Source organism: Entelurus aequoreus, linkage group LG27, assembly GCF_033978785.1.
Source record: "Entelurus aequoreus isolate RoL-2023_Sb linkage group LG27, RoL_Eaeq_v1.1, whole genome shotgun sequence".
Taxonomy (NCBI): Eukaryota; Metazoa; Chordata; class Actinopteri; order Syngnathiformes; family Syngnathidae; genus Entelurus; species Entelurus aequoreus.
In genome coordinates this window covers 1,543,267-1,563,760 of record NC_084757.1, presented here as the reverse complement: position 1 = coordinate 1,563,760, position 20,494 = coordinate 1,543,267, and the positions used below count along the sequence as shown (strand labels likewise).

Here is a 20,494-nt window from a genome sequence, read left to right as displayed (position 1 = left end):
GACTGAAGCAATTGAAGTTAGAATATTTCTGTACTCAATTTTTATACACTGAAATTTTAAACATTGATTTTTCACACTTAATTTTTCTGCATTGAGGTTTTTTTTTTAACACTACATTTTTATAAACAAATGATTTTTTTAATACACGGATGTTTTTTACACTCGATTTTATACACAGAATTCTTACACACTCAATTGTTTTTTACAATAATTTTTTATAGTCTACACTAAATTTTTATACCTTGATTTTTTTTACACTGAATTTTTTATACAATTATGTTTTTTTACACCAAAGCTTTTGTACACTGAATTTTTCTGCATTTAATTTTTTTTCACAATTCATTTTATAGACTACACAACATATTTTATACACAATTTTTTTACACTCAATTTTTATACACTCAATTTTTATACATTGAATTTTTTAACACTGATTTTTTACACACTGAATTTTTTTTACACTGAATTTGTATACACTGAACTTTTATACACTGAATTGTTTTACACTGAATTTTTTTACACTGAATTTTTATACACTGAATTTCTTTACACTGAATTTTTTTTCACTGAATTTTTTACACTGAATTTTTTTTACACTGAATTTATATACACCCAATTTTTTTGACACTGAATTTTTTTGACACTGAATTTGTATACACTGAATTTCTTTTAAACTGAATTTTTTTACACGGCATTTGTATACACATAATTTTTTTTACACAGAATTTTTTTTCACTGAATTTTTACACACTGAATTTTTATACATTGAATTTTTTTACACTGAATTTTTTATACACTGGACTTTTTTACACTGATTTTTGTTTTACACTGAATTTTTATACACTGAATTTTTAACACTGAATTTTTTTTACACTGAATTTTTATACACTGAACTATTTACACTGAATTGTTATACACTGAATTATTTACACTGAACTATTTTCACTGAATTTTTTTTCACTGAATTTTTATACACTGAATTTTTTTTTACTCTGCATTTTTATACACTGAATTTTTTTACACTCAATTTTTTTACACTCAATTTCTTACACTGAATTTGTATACAATTAATTTCCTTTACACTGAATTTTTTTTACACTGAATTTTTGTACACTGAATTTTTTTACACAGAATTTTTTTACCCTGAATTTTTATACACTGATGTTTTTCGCAACTTTTTCTTTACACTGAATTATTCTTTACACACTGAATTTCAGAACATTGTATTTTGACCTACTGTATTTTAAACATACGTTTTTGCTCACTTACTTTTTTTAATTCAATTAAAAATGTCAGCAAAATTTGATGTCCAAAAAAATTCAGAACACTAAATTCAAAAGTGAAAAATTCCGTTACATAAACCCAGTGTCTAAAAAAAAAAAAAGCGAGCATTATGAAAGAGTTTATTTCCACAAACGTGTGTTTTTTTTTATGTTGTTTTTGCTATATGTTGCTTTATTAAACAATAAGTCACGGGACAAAGGAGAGATTTGGGGCAAAAAAACATCTAATTATGATTATTATAATGATCAACAGATTTAAAGGACAAAAACACAATTTGTATGAATATTGGTGTCAGCGATATTGGCCGATCGATACCAAAATGGTCGTATCGCCCACCTCTGTTAAAATTACAAACCATTGTGTTTTGAGTCACTTCCTGTTCCTTGCGACCAATCAGAGAAGAGCGCTTCCAAACCCAGGAAGTGACTACTGCTGGTCTCCCTTAGGGTCCTTCTGGGACTGGGTCAGCCCCGCCCTCAGCGCCGCCCGCTGCTTGCCGGGGAGTTCTGAGCTGTCTCTGTAGTCCTTGGCCTTGGGGGCCTGTAGCTCCAGGGGCCCCGGGGGCCGAGCCTTGGCGGGTAACGGCGGCCTGCTGGCGGAGCCCTGCGAGCGCGACGGCACCACCGGCTTCTTGTGCTGGGCCACGGCGGTCGGCGGTTTGGACTCGGAGCAGGTGAAGGAGCGGTTGCGAGGGGTCGGCACCGGGGGGCCCTCCGGCGGCTTGGGCCAGAAGGTGGGCTCAGGGGGCAGGAGGTGGTTCTTCTCCTGATCCTTGCCTTGGCTTGGAGCGGTGCGCGTGGATCCATAGAGAGGATTGTCAAACATCTTGGAGGCCTCCACACACCTGAGGGCGAAGCAAAAGTATCATAGCCCAATTCTCTTTAGAGTAGTCAGTGTACAGCTATTTATCAACTAACAGAGGACCAATATTGTGTACATATCTGACACCACAAGTGAACAGCAAGATATTTGAGTCTTTTCCCCTTCATGACGAAGTAAGTTGAATGATGCGGACACATTTGTTACTGAATTCTTTCTAATACGCTTCTGCCTCGGAGACTTTGTACGTGTAAGTAATACACGCAACTACAATTATTTGATACTTGCTTATATTGACACATTTTACACTGCAATATTGTTCAATGGTCATTACGTACGTCTAGCTTGTGTGCTATTGTGTGCTAAGCTGTTGTGTAGCTGCCTGTAGCCAAGCATGTTTACATTTTGTAAATGACTTTACTAAAATAGAAGAAATTGTGTTTTTATCGGAGGACATTTCGATGTTAACTTTGCACAAGTAAACACGCTTGTATCGGACATTTTACGCAATTATGCGATACGTTTTTTTGCTAATATTGTAGCGATTACCACCCTAGTGTAAAGTATCGCAAGATGTGATATTGCATAGTGTGAAACGTTAGCATGCTAATGTAAGCATGCTAATGTTAGCATGATAACATAAGGAAAGGTAGCGTACTTCTAAAATTGCGGCAAGTATCAAATTCGGTGATTTTAAGGTCCAAATGAATATAATATCTACAATACTAGCATAAAATGTTAGTATGCTAATACTAGCATGATTACATCGGAAAAGTTAGCGTACTTCTAAAATTGCGCCAAGTATCAAAATCCGTGATTTTTAGGTCCAAATGAATATAATTAGCTAAAATACTTGCATAAACTGTCAGCATGCTAACGTTAGCACGATAACATCGGAAAAGTGAGCGTACTTCTAAAATTGCGGCAAGTATCAAATTCTGTGATTTTAAGGTTCAAATGAATATAATATCTAAAATACTAGCATAAAATGTTAGTATGCTAATACTAGCATGATAACATCGGAAAAGTGAGCGTACTTCTAAAATTGCGCCAAGTAATAACATCTATGATTTTTTAGGTCCAAATGAATATAATTAGCTAAAATACTTGCATAAAATGTTAGCATGCTAACGTTAGTATGATAACATCGGAAAAATTTGCGTACTTCTAAAAGTGTGCCAAGTATCAAAATCTGTGATTTTTAGGTCCAAATTAATATAATCGGCTAAAATACTTGCATAAAATGTTAGTATGCTAACGTTAGCATGATAACATCGGAAAAGTTAGCGTACTTCTAAAATTGTGCCAAGTAACAAATTCCCTGATATTCAGGCCCAAATTATTATAATTAGCTAAAATATTAGCATAAAATGTTTGCATGCTAACATTAGCATGACAACATCAAAAAAGTTAACTTACTTCTAAAACTGCGGGAAGTATCAAAATCCGTGATTTTTAGGTCTAAATGAATATAATTAGCGAAAATACTAGCATAAAATGTAAGCATGTTAGCATTAGCATGATAACATCGGAAAAGGTAGTGTACTTCTAAAATTGCACCAAGTATCGAAATCTGTGATTTTTAGGTCCAAATAAATATAATTAGCTAAAATACTTGCATAAAATGTTAGCATGCTAACGTTAGCATGATGACATCGGAAAAGTTAGCATAATCTTAACATGGCGCCAAGTATCAAAATCAATGAGCTAAAATGCTTGTATCAGACATGATATCATCCGATACAAGCACTCGTTTGTCGTTAATGCAACACGATCCTGATCAGGATCTGAGCCGTATCACTTGGTGAAAACATCCTGTGGATGATATCAGTTACTGTATCAAAGCAGAGAGAGTCACTCACGCTGGTTTGGGAGGTTTGCCGGTGGGACTCTTCTTGGAGTCTTTACCGGCCTGGGCGGCGATGGGCAGGGTTTTGGGCGGCATGCTGTAGCTCCACCCCTTGGCGATCACGTTGGTGCTTCTGTGCGACACTTCCATGTAACTGGGGTTGGACACGTCGTGCACTTGGCCAGCAGACGTCCTGTCGGGTCCGACAAGAAGAATCACTCACCAGGGATGCCACTCAATCAGCAGGAAAACAAATTAATTGTACTATATAATTAGCTAAAATATTTGCGTAAAATGTTAGCAGGCTAACGTTAGCATGATAACATCGGAAAACTTAACTTACTTCTAAAATTGCGGCAGGTAGCAGGTATCAGAATCCGTGATTTTAAGGTCCAAATTAATATAATTGGCTAAAATACTAGCATAAATGGTTAGCATGCTAACGTTAGCATGATAACATCGGAAAAGTGAGCGTACTTCTAAAATTGCGCAAAGTATCAAAATCCGTGATTTTTAGGTCCAAATTAATATAATTAGCTAAAATACTTGCATAAAATGTTAGTATGCTAACGTTAGCACGATAACATCGGAAAAGTGAGCGTAGTTCTAAAATTGCGGCACGTATCAAAATCTGTGATTTTTAGGTCCAAATGAATATAATTAGCTCAAATACTTGCATAAAATGTTACCATGCTAACATCGGAAAAGTTAACTTACTTCTAAAACTGTGGCAAGTATCAAAATCTGTGATTTTTAGGTCCAAATTAATATAATTAGCTCAAATACTTGCATAAAATGTTAGCATGCTAACATTAGCATGATAACATCGGAAAAGTTAACTTACTTCTAAAATTGCGCCAAGTATCAAAATCCGTGATTTTAAGGTCCAAATGAATATAATTAGCTGAAATACTTTCATAAAATGTTAGTATGCTAACGTTAGCATGATAACTTCGGAAAAGTGAACTTACTTCTAAAATTGCGGCAAGTATCAAAATCTGTGATTTTTAGGTCCAAATGAATGTGATTAGCTAAAATACTCGCAAAACATGTTAGCATAGCATGATAACATCGGAAAAGTTAGCGTACTTCTAAAATTGCGCTATGTATCAAAATCCGTGATTTTTAGGTCCAAATGAATATAATTAGCTAAAATACTTGCATAAAATGTTAGCATGCTAACGTTAGCATGATAACATCGGAAAAGTGAGCGTACTTCTAAAATTGCGCAAAGTATCAAAATCCATGATTTTTAGGTCCAAATTAATATAATTAGCTGAAATACTTGCATAAAATGTTAGTATGCTAACGTTAGCATGATAACTTCGGAAAAGTTAACTCACTTCTAAAATTGCGGCAAGTATCAAAATCCGTGATTTTAAGGTCCAAATGAATATAATTAGCTGAAATACTTGCATAAAATGTCAGTATGCTAACGTTAGCATGATAACTTCGGAAAAGTGAACTTACTTCTAAAATTGCGGCAAGTATCAAAATCTGTGATTTTTAGGTCCAAATGAATATGATTAGCTAAAATACTCGCAAACCAGTTAGCATAGCATGATAACATCGGAAAAGTTAGCGTACTTCTAAAATTGCGGCAAGTATCAAAATCCGTGATTTTTAGGTCCAAATTAATATAATTAGCTAAAATACTTGCATAAAATGTTAGCATAGCATGATAACATCGGAAAAGTGAGCGTACTTCTAAAATTGAAAATGTATCAAAATCCATGATTTTTAGGTCCAAATTAATATAATTAGCTAAAATACTTGCATAAAATGTTAGCATGCTAACGTTAGCACGATAACATCGGAAAAGTGAGCGTAGTTCTAAAAATTGCGGCAAGTATCAAAATCTGTGATTTTTAGGTCCAAATGGATATAATTAGCTAAAATACTTGCATAAAATGTTACCATGCTAACATCGGAAAAGTTAGCGTACTTCTAAAACTGCGGCAAGTATCAAAATCTGTGATTTTTAGGTCCAAATGAATATAATTAGCTAAAATACTCACAAAAAATTTTAGCATAGCATGATATTATCGGAAAAGTTAGCGTACTTCTAAAATTGCGGCAAGTATCAAAATCCGTGATTTTTAGGTCCAAATCAATATAATTAGCTAAAATACTTGCATAAAATGTTAGCATGCTAACGTTGACATGATAACATCGGAAAAGTTAACTCACTTCTAAAATTGCGGCAAGTATCAAAATCTGTGATTTTTAGGTCCAAATGAATATGATTGGCTAAAATACTCGCATAAAATGTTAGCATGCTAACGTTAGCATGATAACATCGGAAAAGTTAGCGATCTTCGGAAAGAAAAACAAAGTTCTCACTTGTTGGCCTCGCCACTTTTGCCTTTTGTGTCGTCTTTCTCCACTTTGATGAAGTCTGCGGGGGAGAGAACAGGAAGTGATGGCGGCAGAAAACAGGAAGTGATGGCGGCAGAAACGTGGGTGAGGACGCTGACCGTATAACTTCTCAGTGGGTTTGCCCTCAGAGGTGTGCAGCTGGATGCCGCCGGTCAACACGCCCGTGTTCTCGCCGTGGTGTGTCAGGGCCACCTGGAACTCGGTGTAGCAGAACTGGGCGGCTCGCAGCGCTACACAACCTTCTCCTGGAAGAAGCACAAGAACCGTGTTTCCTTCTCCTGGTAGTCGCGGCGTCTCTACCGGGTATTTACCGTACGACTCGTCCGAGTCCGTGGACTTGACGCAGATCAGGATGTGTTGGTCCAGAAGGTACTCGGCGTCCGAGATGATTGGAGTGAGCTTGGAAAGACAAATAGGAAGATAAAGTACACACTTGGTAGGTTGGTTGACACTGGGGTGGGTTTGGTACCTAGGTAGGTATGGCAGATAGGTAGGTACGGTAAAAAACCTGGGTCGGTTTGGTACATAGGTAGGTATGGGAGCTACTTAAGTAGGTGAAGTAGATACTCAAGTAGGAATATACTTGGTTAGATTTGGTACCTATGTAGGTATGGCAGATAGGTAGGTATGGTAAAAACCTGGGTAGGTTTGGTAAATAGGTAGGTATAGTATATACTTAAAAAGATGCAGTACATTCTCAAGATGGTAGATAAATGGTTAGGTTTGGTACATAGGTAGGTATAGTATATATGTACAGTTGACACTTAGGTATGTACAGTTGACACTTAGGTATGGACAGTTGACACTTAGGTATGGACAGTTGACACTTGGGTATGTACAGTCGACACTCGGGTATGGACAGTCGACGCTTGGGTATGGACAGTCGACGCTTGGGTATGGACAGTTGACACTTGGGTATGTACAGTCGACACTCGGGTATGGACAGTCGACACTTGGGTATGGACAGTCGACGCTTGGGTATGGACAGTTGACACTTGGGTATGTACAGTCGACACTCGGGTATGGACAGTCGACACTTGGGTATGGACAGTCGACACTTGGGTATGGACAGTTGATATTTGGGTATGTACAGTCGACACTCGGGTATGGACAGTCGACACTTGGGTATGGACAGTTGACACTTGGGTATGGACAGTTGACACTTGGCTATGGACAGTTGACATTTAGGTATAGACAGTCAACACTTGGGTATGGACAGTCGACACTTAGGTATCGACAGTTTACATTTAGGTATAGACAGTTGACACTTAGCTATGGACAGTTGACATTTAGGTATGTACAGTCGAAACTCGTGTATGGACAGTCGACACTTGGGTATGGACAGTCGACGCTTGGGTATGGACAGTTGACACTTGGGTATGTACAGTCGACACTCGGGTATGTACAGTCGACACTCGGGTATGGACAGTCGACACTTGGGTATGGACAGTCGACACTTGGGTATGGACAGTCGACACTTGGGTATGGACAGTTGATATTTGGGTATGTACAGTCGACACTCGGGTATGGACAGTCGACACTTGGGTATGGACAGTTGACACTTGGGTATGGACAGTTGACACTTGGCTATGCACAGTTGACATTTAGGTATAGACAGTCAACACTTGGGTATGGACAGTCGACACTTAGGTACGGACAGTTTACATTTAGGTATAGACAGTTGACACTTAGCTATGGACAGTTGACATTTAGGTATACAGGTAGACAGTCAACACTTGGGTATGTACAGTCGACACTTAGGTATGGACAGTTTACATTTAGGTATAGACAGTTGATACTTAATTATGGACAGTTGACACTTGGGTATGGACAGTTGACACTTGGCTATGGACAGTTGACATTTAGGTATAGACAGTCAACACTTGGGTATGGACAGTCGACACTTAGGTACGGACAGTTTACATTTAGGTATAGACAGTTGACACTTAGCTATGGACAGTTGACATTTAGGTATACAGGTAGACAGTCAACACTTGGGTATGTACAGTCGACACTTAGGTATGGACAGTTTACATTTAGGTATAGACAGTTGACACTTAATTATGGACAGTTGACACTTAGGTATGGACAGTTGACATTCAGGTGTGTACAGTTGACATTCAGGTGTGTACAGTTGACATTCAGGTGTGTACAGTTGACATTCAGGTGTGTACAGTTGACATTCAGGTGTGTACAGTTGACATTCAGGTATGTACAGTTGACACTTGGGTATGTACAGCTGACACTTGGGTATGTACAGTTGACACTTGGGTATGTACAGTTGACACTTGGGTATGTACAGTTGACATTTAGGTATGTACATCAATTCCTGAAGTGAGCATCAGAATATTTACCTGCACTTGGTTGCCAAACCAGACTTTGATGGATCCATCCAAGTGTTCCGTGTTCTCACCTTCACACGTTCTGACAGTTTCTGGAAGACATTTTGTCAAAATGTCATCTTTTGCTTTCTTTTCTTTGTGAAGTTGCTGCGATTCAAAGGAACGTCTCAAGTCGAGTGGCAGGAAGTCACACCTTTTTTTTTTTTTACCTTTTCTTGTCTTGTTGTCAATGTTTCAAAACGTTCCTTGGAACTTTAACCGCAAAAAGCACAGGATTTGAACAACAATTGGAAAAAAAATACGAATATTGATGTTTTACTCATTTTACACCACTCGTACTAGACACTAGATGGCAGTAAAAGCACATACTCGGAGCTTATTATCAAACTGTTTTAGTACATTTATAACTAATACTAATAATAATAATAATTACAGAAAAAAAGACAACCAACATTGACTTGCAAAGTGTTTGTCCATCTCAAACATTCATTTATTCATTTACCCCGTAAAACTTGGCGACATCTTGGAAGGATGCTAAATTATTCTATGCTCGCATGCTAATGTTAGCATGCTAACATTTTATGCTAGCATTTTTGCAAAAAAAAAATGTTTTCGTATAAACCTAAAATTCATGGGTTTTGATACTCCCGAGTTAAAATGCTAACGTTTTATGCTAGCATTTTTGCAAAATTTATTTTCGTATAAACCTAAAATTCATGGGTTTTGATACTTGCCGCCACTTTAGAAGTATGTTAACTTCTCCCGAATTAAAATGCTAACGTTTTATGCTAGCATTTTTGCAATTTTTTTTCTTCGTATTAAACCTAAAAATCATGGATTTTGATACTTGGGGCCACTTTAGAAGAATGTTAAATTCTCCTAAGTCAGCATGCTAACATTTTATGCTAGCATTTTTGCAAAAAATGTTTTCGTATAAACCTAAAATTCATGGGTTCTGATACTTACCGCCACTTTAGAAGTATGTTAACTTCTCCCGAGTTAAAATGCTAACGTTTTATGCTAGAATTTTTGCAATTTTTTTTTCTTCGTATTAAACCTAAAAATCATGGATTTTGGTACTCGGCACCACTTTAGAAGAATGCTAACTTCTTCTACGTCAGCATGCTAACGTTTTATGCTAGTATTTTTGCAAAAAAAAAAGTTTTCGTATAAACCTAAAATTCATGGGTTTTGATACTTGCCGCCACTTTAGAAGTATGTTAACTTCTCCCGAGTTAAAATGCTAACGTTTTATTCTAGCATTTTTGCAATTTTCTTTCTTCGTATTAAACCTAAAAATCATTGATTTTGATACTTGGCGCCATTTTAGAAGTATGTTAACTTCTCCCGAATTAAAATGCTAACGTTTTATGCTAGCATTTTTGCAATTTTTTTTCTTTGTATTAAACCGAAAAATCATGGATTTTGTTACTTTGCGCCACTTTACAAGTATGTTAACTTCTTCTAAGTCAGCATGCTAACATTTTATGCTAGCATTTTTGCAAATTTTTTTTCGTATAAACCTAAAATTCATGGGTTTTGATACTTGCCGCCACTTTAGAAGTATGTTAACTTCTCCTGAGTTAAAATGCTAACGTTTTATGCTAGAGTTTTTGCAATTTTTTTTCTTCGTATTAAACCTAAAAATCATGGGTTTTGATACTTGGCGCCACTTTAGAAGTATGTTAACTTCTCCTAAGTTAGAATGCTAACGTTTTATGCTAGCATTTTTGCAAACATTTTTTCGTATAAACCTAAAATTCATGGGTTTTGATACTTGCTGCCCCTTAGAAGTATGTTAACTTCTTCTAAGTTTTGAGACTTGTCTCCCTCTTGCAAGTATGCAAACTGTTCCCAGTACAACAAGCTAATGTTAACATGTTAAAGCTAAATAACACTTGCTAAAGGTTTTTTAATTGAAATAAATTGTTTTTCTACGTGCAATTTGATTTTTTTTACTTGCAGAATTTTTTTTTTATACTTGTTAATGTTTTTTTGATTAAATAAAATAGTTTTCTATTTGCTAATGTTTTTTTTAATTGAATAAAATTGTTTTTCTACCTGCAAATCGATTTTTCACTTGCAGAAAATGGTTTTTATTCTGGCAAATTTAATTAGTCTTGCTAATTATTTTTTTATTGAATACAATTGTTTTTCTACTTGCTAATGTTTTTTTTTATATTAAATAAAATTGTTTTTCTACTTGCAAATCGATTTTTTACTTGCAGAAAATTGTTTTTATTCTGGCAAATTTAATTAGTCTTGCTAACTATTTTTTTATTGAATACAATTGTTTTCGTACTTGCGAATGTTTTTTATTTTTTTATTAAATAAAATAGTTTTTCTACTTGCTAATGTTTTTTATTGATTAAACAAAATTGTTTTTCTACTTGCAAAGCGATTTTTTACTTACAGAAAATTGTTTTTATTCTGGCAAATTTAATTACCAGTAGTCTTGCTAATGATTTTTTTATTGAATAAAATCGTTTTTCTACTTGCTAATGTTTTTTTTAAATTATTGAATAAAAATTGTTTTTCTACTTGCAAATCGATTTTTCACTTGCACAAAATTGTTTTTATTCTGGAAAATTTAATTAGTCTTGTTAATGATTTTTTTATTGAATACAATTGTTTTTCTACTTGCTAATGTTTTTTTTATATTAAATAAAATTGTTTTTCTACTTTCAAATCGATTTTTTACTTGCAGAAAATTGTTTTTATTCTGGCAAATTTAATTAGTCTTGCTAATTATTTTTTTATTGAATAAAATTGTTTTTGTACTTGCTAATGTTTTTTTCTTTTTTTATTAAATAAAATTGTTTTTCTACTTGCTAATGTTTTTTATTGATTAAATAAAATTGTTTTTCTACTTGCAAATCGATTTTTCACTTGCACAAAATTGTTTTTATTCTGGAAAATTTAATTAGTCTTGTTAATGATTTTTTTATTGAATACAATTGTTTTTCTACTTGCTAATGTTTTTTTTATATTAAATAAAATTGTTTTTCTACTTTCAAATCGATTTTTTACTTGCAGAAAATTGTTTTTATTCTGGCAAATTTAATTAATCTTGCTAATTATTTTTTTATTGAATAAAATTGTTTTTGTACTTGCTAATGTTTTTTTCTTTTTTTATCAAATAAAATTGTTTTTCTACTTGCTAATGTTTTTTATTGATTAAATAAAATTGTTTTTCTACTTGCAAATCAATTTTTCACTTGCAGAAAATTGTTTTTATTCTGGCAAATTTAATTACCGGTAGTCTTGCTAATGATTTTTTTATTGAATAAAATCGTTTTTCTACTTGCTAATGTTTTTTTAAATTATTAAATAAACATTGTTTTTCTACTTGCAAATCGATTTTTTACTTGCAGAAAAAAATTTTATTCTGGAAAATTTAATAAGTCTTGTTAATGATTTTTTTATTAAATAAAATTGTTTTTGTACTTGCAAATCGATTTTTTATAATTAAATAAAATGGTTTTTCTACTTGCAAATCGATTTTTCACTTGCAGAAAATTGTGTTTATTCTGGCAAATTTAATTAGTCTTGCTAATTATTTTTTTATTGAATAAAATAGATTTTGTACTTGCTAATGTTGTTTTTTTTATTAAATAAAATTGTTTTTCTACTTGCAAATCGATTTTCCACTTGCAGAAAATTGTGTTTATTCTGACAAATTTAATTAGTCTTGTTAATGATTTTTTTATTGAATAAAATTGTTTTTGTACTTGCAAATCGATTTTTTATAATTAAATAAAATGGTTTTTCTACTTGCAAATCGATTTTTCACTTGCAGAAAATTGTGTTTATTCTGGCAAATTTAATTAGTCTTGCCAATTATTTTTTTATTGAATAAAATAGTTTTTGTACTTGCTAATGTTTTTTTTTTATTAAATAAAATTGTTTTTCTACTTGCAAATCGATTTTTTACTTGCAGAAAATTGTTTTTATTCTGGCAAATTTAATTAGTCTTGTTAATGATTTTTTTATTGAATAAAATAGTTTTTCTACTTGCAAATCGATTTTTTATGATTAAATAAAATTGTTTTTCTACTTGCAAATCGATTTTCCACTTGCAGAAAATTGTGTTTATTCTGGCAAATTTAATTAGTCTTGTTAATGATTTTTTTATTGAATAAAATTGTTTTTGTACTTGCAAATCGATTTTTTATAATGAAATAAAATGGTTTTTCTACTTGCAAATCGATTTTTCACTTGCAGAAAATTGTGTTTATTCTGGCAAATTTAATTAGTCTTGCTAATTATTTTTTTATTGAATAAAATAGTTTTTGTACTTGCTAATGTTTTTTTTTTTATTAAATAAAATTGTTTTTCTACTTGCAAATCGATTTTTTACTTGCAGAAAATTGTTTGTATTCTGGCAAATTTAATTAGTCTTGTTAATGATTTTTTTATTGAATAAAATTGTTTTTCTACTTGCAAATCGATTTTTTATAATTAAATAAAATGGTTTTTCTACTTGCAAATCGATTTTTCACTTGCAGAAAATTGTGTTTATTCTGGCAAATTTAATTAGTCTTGCTAATTATTTTTTTATTGAATAAAATTGTTTTTGTACTTGCTAATGTTTTTTTTTTTATTAAATAAAATTGTTTTTCTACTTGCAAATCGATTTTTTACTTGCAGAAAATTGTTTTTATTCTGGCAAATTTAATTAGTCTTGTTAATGATTTTTTTATTGAATAAAATTGTTTTTCTACTTGCAAATCGATTTTTTATAATTAAATAAAATTGTTTTTCTACTTGCAAATCGATTTTCCACTTGCAGAAAATTGTGTTTATTCTGGCAAATTTAATTAGTCTTGTTAATGATTTTTTTATTGAATAAAATTGTTTTTGTACTTGCAAATCGATTTTTTATAATTAAATAAAATGTTTTTTCTACTTGCAAATCGATTTTTCACTTGCAGAAAATTGTGTTTATTCTGGCAAATTTAATTAGTCTTGCTAATTATTTTTTTATTGAATAAAATAGTTTTTGTACTTGCTAATGTTTTTTTTTTTTATTAAATAAAATTCTTTTTCTACTTGCAAATCGATTTTGTACTTGCAGAAAATTGTTGTTATTCTGGCAAATTTAATTAGTCTTGTTAATGCTTTTTTTATTGAATAAAATTGTTTTTGTACTTGCAAATCGATTTTTTATAAATTAAATAAAATTGTTTTTCTACTTGCAAATCGATTTTCCACTTGCAGAAAATTGTGTTTATTCTGGCAAATTTAATTAGTCTTGTTAATGATTTTTTTATTGAATAAAATTGTTTTTGTACTTGCAAATCGATTTTTTATAATTAAATAAAATTATTTTTCTACTTGCAAATCGATTTTTCACTTGCAGAAAATTGTGTTTATTCTGGCAAATTTAATTAGTCTTGCTAATTATTTTTTTATTGAATAAAATAGTTTTTGTACTTGCTAATGTTTTTTTTTTTTATTAAATACAATTGTTTTTCTACTTGCAAATCGATTTTTTACTTGCAGAAAATTGTTTGTATTCTGGCAAATTTAATTAGTCTTGTTAATGATTTTTTTATTGAATAAAATTGTTTTTCTACTTGCAAATCGATTTTTTATAATTAAATAAAATTGTTTTTCTACTTGCAAATCGATTTTCCACTTGCAGAAAATTGTGTTCATTCTGGCAAATTTAATTAGTCTTGTTAATGATTTTTTTATTGAATAAATTTGTTTTTGTACTTTCAAATCGATTTTTTATAATTAAATTTAAAAAAAATTCTACTTGCAAATCGATTTTTCACTTGCAGAAAATTGTGTTTATTCTGGCAAATTTAATTAGTCTAGCTAATTATTTTTTTATTGAATAAAATGGCTTTTATACTTGCTAATGTTTTTTTTTTAATTAAATAAAATTGTTTTATACTTGCAAAAAAAAAAATGTGTGAGTAAAAACATTTTTGTGTAGTTTTGGCACTAATTACACTTTATAATATACAAACAAGGGTCCTGAAACGGATGGTGTTCAACCTCAGAGGTTCCACCTGACTGCTTACTTTCCAGGCAGCTGGAGTGATATTCAATGAAGAACTTGGTCTTAGACTTGGTCAGCAGGGTGGCTTTGCAGTTCATGATCTGGATGCCACCTTGAGGGGCGCTGTTCGGATCTGGACATCGAAGGGGGAAAAAAACTGATTCATCAGTTATGTTGGAGCAAAGCAAAGCGCCCATGAACGTACCTCGCTTGGAGACAAACTGTGAGGCCACGCCCACTTCGAAGGAGGCAAACACAGGTGAGTGGTCGCTGGTCATGATGTCGTTAGTGCACCCTGGCAGACACAACAATTTTACACAAAATAAAATGTTTAAATGGTACAATAAATAAGGTAAATGTGTCAATGGGGCAGGATACTATCAGCCTTTGATCCAAATAACAAAATATATCAAATATAAAACAATAAATGAAATACACCTTTCTTTGGGGCAGCGTCATGAGCAGCCCCGTGTCTCAAAGACTTTTAAAACACTGTCATAGCGATGCTGGCATGTCAGGTAGCTAATAAGGCTTGATGTGTTGAAGCGTGATGTTTTTCTTTTTAATTTGTCAATGTTTTTCATCAAAACTTGTTTTTTTCAGTCAAACACTTTCTTTCAGCACAGTATGAATGGTTTAGTCAGGGTAAATATGCCTTATAATATTAATATCCGTTCTACTACCTTTAAAAAAAAGAAGAATAAAGTACTAAAATTATATTTTTTACAGGCATAAGAAGGAGATCTGATAATGTACTGAATATTGTTATGTATCAAGAGATTATGCACACTGTACTAGTCGTTACATGATGGATCAGAGTATCATAAATAAAGTAAATATGTAAGAAAATGGTCAACTGAGTAATCAGCTTTTGCTTCTTTCTGCTCCTTTTCTTACACTTTCCTAGTGTTTGGTCCTATTTTATACTATTATATCTATAATGTTCCTTTTTTTTTTTGTTTGTTTACATTTATTTTGATGGCAAATGTTTTATATTATTGGGTTATAAATAAATAACAATAAATGACACATTCAAACGTCAACAATTATAATTACTCTAACGTAGAATAATTCAATAATTTTAAATATATATATTTTTTATTTCATACATGATTGTATATATTTTATATAATACTATATAAAATTATATTTATATCATTATATATATATATATATTTTTTTTAAAAATATATATATATATATATGTATATATACAGTATATATATATATAAATCATACATATATATTTCAGCTAAAATAAATGCTGTGCACTGTTTTACATGTGATAAACAATAATAATACATTTTATTCAAAGAGCTTTTTTAAAAACACTTATAATTAAATGATTTAAAATAACTATTTTTTTATTTTATATTATTGTATATATTTTATATATTATATAAAATATTATTATATCATTAAATATATATATATATATATATACACATATAATGTAAATATATATCATTAAATATACATACTGTATATACAATATATATATAAATCATACATCTATATATACCTGTAAATATATATATATACACACATATATATATATATATATATATATATATATATATATATATATATATATATATATATATATATATATATATATATATATATATATATATATATATATATATGTGTGTATATATGTATATATATGTATGTATATATATATATATATATATATATATATATATATATGTGTGTGTATATATATATATATATGTATATATATATATATATATATATATATATATATATATATATATGTGTGTATATATATATATACTGTATGTATATATATATATATATATATATATATATATATATATATATATATATATGTATATATATATATATATATGTGTGTGTGTATACATATATATATATATATATACATATGTATATATTTACATATATATATACATATACACATACATATATACATATATATGTATATATACACACACACACATACACATATACACATACATATATACATATATATATATATACACACACACACATACACATATACACATACATATATACATATATATACACACACATACACACACACATATATATATACACAGATGTATACAGGTGTTTATATACTATATATATTTATATATATGCAGTATATATATATATATTTAATTATATAAATATATATATAAATCATATAAATATATATATAAATCATATAAATCATATATATATATATATATATATATATATATATATATATATATATATATATATATATATATATATATATATATATATTTTGTTTGTTTTGTTTTGTCTTTCGAGCTAAAATATATGCTGTGTTTTGCATGTGATAAACGATAATCATAAACTGTATTTAAGCAGCACCTTTTTTTTTAAACAACACTTTACAGGGTAAAAAAAACTAATATAAGTGTATATAATAGTAAACATCATGGTAAAACATATTACAATACATATACATCCTCTTGTGAAAATAAATTCAATCACCTACAGCAGACACTGCAAAAAAGGTTGCGAAAGAAGAAAATATCACGTATTGGGGTTAGAAAAAAGGAACAGGAAATGACTCACCGTACGCCTGGCAGACGACATGGACCAGAGGGTAGGACTTCCACAGGATGCGATCGCACCACGACGGCAAATTATATTTAGTCTGCAACATTTCATCACAACACACATTTATTGATCATTTATTGTGCCGTAACTCATAACATTCAAATAAATATGGAAACTGAAACAATCTTCCCATAAAATAATGTCAATCTAATGACAAAATGATACTTATATGTTGTTTTGTTGTTTTGCTACAATGACAATAAGGTTTTGGTACACAAGTCCTCCTTCTTCAATCCACAAAAAACATAAATAAATAGGAATACAATCCAGGTTCATTCTGCCATGCTTTTATTTTGAATCTCACTTTGCACTGAACAGGAAGTGACAGCTTTGTAACTAGACAGTAATGATGTCACTGTCATCATGAGGAAGTTGGAAAAACTACATTATTCAAACTAGAAAATGGTATGTTGACAAAAGATGGTGTCCAAATTGTGGCCCCGGGCCCTTTACGGCACGCAGCTATTTTTTTAAAATGCCATTTAAAAAAAAGAAGAAGCATAAATTGGAATAAAACAAGCAAACAGGTCAAATGTAACGGGAAAAAGTTGCAATGTTTTTTGTGAGAATGTTGCATATTTTATATCCACAGATAGACCTGAAGCTGATCTTCAATGTCAAATAAAATAAAAATAAAATTAAAATATGTGACTTATTAAAAACTGTCATTGATCAAAAAATAATAATGAATCAAAATCAATGTTGTTATGAACTATTGACATATTTAAGGCTCCAATTACTTCACATTAAAAATTCCACTTTGAGAATTTAGGGGGTAAATAAATATTACATATTTTGTGTTTCGGCCATAAAAAAAAAAAACAGGGTTTTTTTGACAAAAAAAGCATAAAACATCAAAAGTTTAACTTTATATCCACGGATGGATCTGAAGGTCATCTAGACATTTAAGTGTTAAATAATAATAATAATGTATTTTTTTTTAAATACTTATTTTTCACATTTTTATGACTGAGACCCTTGCAGGACCCCATGACCAAAGTGGATGGGAGCCCTTGAGTAAACAAATAGAAATATATTGTAAGGATTATTAAAATAGTAGTACTGCTGTAGTAGTAGTAGTAGTACTGTAGTAGTAGTAGTACTGTAGTAGTAGTAGTAGTACTGTAGTAGTACTGTAGTAGTAGTAGTAGTAGTACTGTAGTAGTAGTAGTAGTGGTAGTACTAATGACAAAAGGAGTATACCCCGGTGGCCTTTGTGTAGGCGTACTTGTCTCGGATGTAGTAGTAGTACTGTAGTAGTAGTAGTAGTACTGTAGTAGTAGTAGTAGTAGTAGTAGTAGTAGTAGTAGTAGTAGTAGTAGTAGTAATGACAAAAGGAGCATACCCCGGTGGCCTTGGTGTAGGCGTACTTGTCTCGGGTGTAGTAGTAGTACTGTAGTAGTAGTAGTAGTAGTAGTAGTAGTAGTAGTAGTACTGTAGTAGTAGTAGTAGTAGTAGTAGTAGTAGTACTAATGACAAAAGGAGCATACCCCGGTGGCCTTGGTGTAGGCGTACTTGTCTCGAGTGTAGTAGTAGTACTGTAGTAGTAGTAGTAGTAGTAGTAGTAGTACTGTAGTAGTAGTAGTAGTAGTAGTAGTAGTACTGTAGTAGTAGTAGTAGTAGTAGTAGTAGTAATGACAAAAGGAGCATACCTTGGTGTAGGCGTACTTGTCTCGGGTGTAGTAGTAGTACTGTAGTAGTAGTAGTAGTAGTAGTAGTAGTACTGTAGTAGTAGTACTGTAGTAGTAGTAGTAGTAGTAGTAGTAGTAGTAGTAGCAGTACTAATGACAAAAGGAGCATACCCCGGTGGCCTTGGTGTAGGCGTACTTGTCTCGGGTGTAGTAGTAGTACTGTAGTAGTAGTAGTAGTAGTAGTAGTAGTAGTACTGTAGTAGTAGTAGTAGTAGTAGTACTGTTGTAGTAGTAGTAGTAGTAGTAGTAGTAGTACTGTAGTAGTAGTAGTAGTAGTAGTAGTAGCAGTACTAATGACCAAAGTGGATGGGAGCCCTTGAGTAAACAAATAGAAATATATTGTAAGGATTATTAAAATAGTAGTACTGCTGTAGTAGTAGTAGTAGTACTGTAGTAGTAGTAGTACTGTAGTAGTAGTAGTAGTACTGTAGTAGTACTGTAGTAGTAGTAGTAGTAGTACTGTAGTAGTAGTAGTAGTGGTAGTACTAATGACAAAAGGAGTATACCCCGGTGGCCTTTGTGTAGGCGTACTTGTCTCGGATGTAGTAGTAGTACTGTAGTAGTAGTAGTAGTACTGTAGTAGTAGTAGTAGTAGTAGTAGTAGTAGTAGTAGTAGTAGTAGTAGTAGTAATGACAAAAGGAGCATACCCCGGTGGCCTTGGTGTAGGCGTACTTGTCTCGGGTGTAGTAGTAGTACTGTAGTAGTAGTAGTAGTAGTAGTAGTAGTAGTAGTAGTACTGTAGTAGTAGTAGTAGTAGTAGTAGTAGTAGTACTAATGACAAAAGGAGCATACCCCGGTGGCCTTGGTGTAGGCGTACTTGTCTCGAGTGTAGTAGTAGTACTGTAGTAGTAGTAGTAGTAGTAGTAGTAGTACTGTAGTAGTAGTAGTAGTAGTAGTAGTAGTACTGTAGTAGTAGTAGTAGTAGTAGTAGTAGTAATGACAAAAGGAGCATACCTTGGTGTAGGCGTACTTGTCTCGGGTGTAGTAGTAGTACTGTAGTAGTAGTAGTAGTAGTAGTAGTAGTACTGTAGTAGTAGTACTGTAGTAGTAGTAGTAGTAGTAGTAGTAGTAGTAGTAGCAGTACTAATGACAAAAGGAGCATACCCCGGTGGCCTTGGTGTAGGCGTACTTGTCTCGGGTGTAGTAGTAGTACTGTAGTAGTAGTAGTAGTAGTAGTAGTAGTAGTACTGTAGTAGTAGTAGTAGTAGTAGTACTGTTGTAGTAGTAGTAGTAGTAGTAGTAGTAGTACTGTAGTAGTAGTAGTAGTAGTAGTAGTAGCAGTACTAATGACAAAAGGAGCATACCCCGGTGGCCTTGGGCGTACTTGTCTCGAGTGTAGTAGTAGTACTGTAGTAGTAGTAGTAGTAGTAGTAGTAGTAGTACTGTAGTAGTAGTAGTACTGTAGTAGTAGTAGTAGTACTGTAGTAGTACTGTAGTAGTAGTAGTAGTAGTACTGTAGTAGTAGTAGTAGTGGTA

General features: G+C 31.8%; 1 protein-coding gene across 3 annotated transcripts in view; it reads right to left on the bottom strand.

Moving 5' to 3' along the window:
- Nucleotides 1–409: 409 nt before the first annotated feature.
- The window catches only part of inpp5d (inositol polyphosphate-5-phosphatase D), a 70,935-nt gene continuing 50,850 nt past the window's right edge, over nt 410–20,494 (bottom strand). For all 3 annotated transcript variants that reach the window (XM_062039461.1, XM_062039460.1, XM_062039462.1), the window contains 9 exons: nt 17,282–17,363; nt 14,892–14,981; nt 14,709–14,819; nt 8,686–8,765; nt 6,643–6,730; nt 6,430–6,576; nt 6,296–6,350; nt 3,966–4,145; nt 410–2,128 (listed from right to left, as the gene is read on the bottom strand). In XM_062039461.1, coding sequence (XP_061895445.1) covers nt 1,711–2,128; nt 3,966–4,145; nt 6,296–6,350; nt 6,430–6,576; nt 6,643–6,730; nt 8,686–8,765; nt 14,709–14,819; nt 14,892–14,981; nt 17,282–17,363 — 1,251 coding nt within the window. In that variant the 3' untranslated portion in view covers nt 410–1,710. The remainder of the gene's footprint in view (nt 2,129–3,965; nt 4,146–6,295; nt 6,351–6,429; nt 6,577–6,642; nt 6,731–8,685; nt 8,766–14,708; nt 14,820–14,891; nt 14,982–17,281; nt 17,364–20,494) is intronic.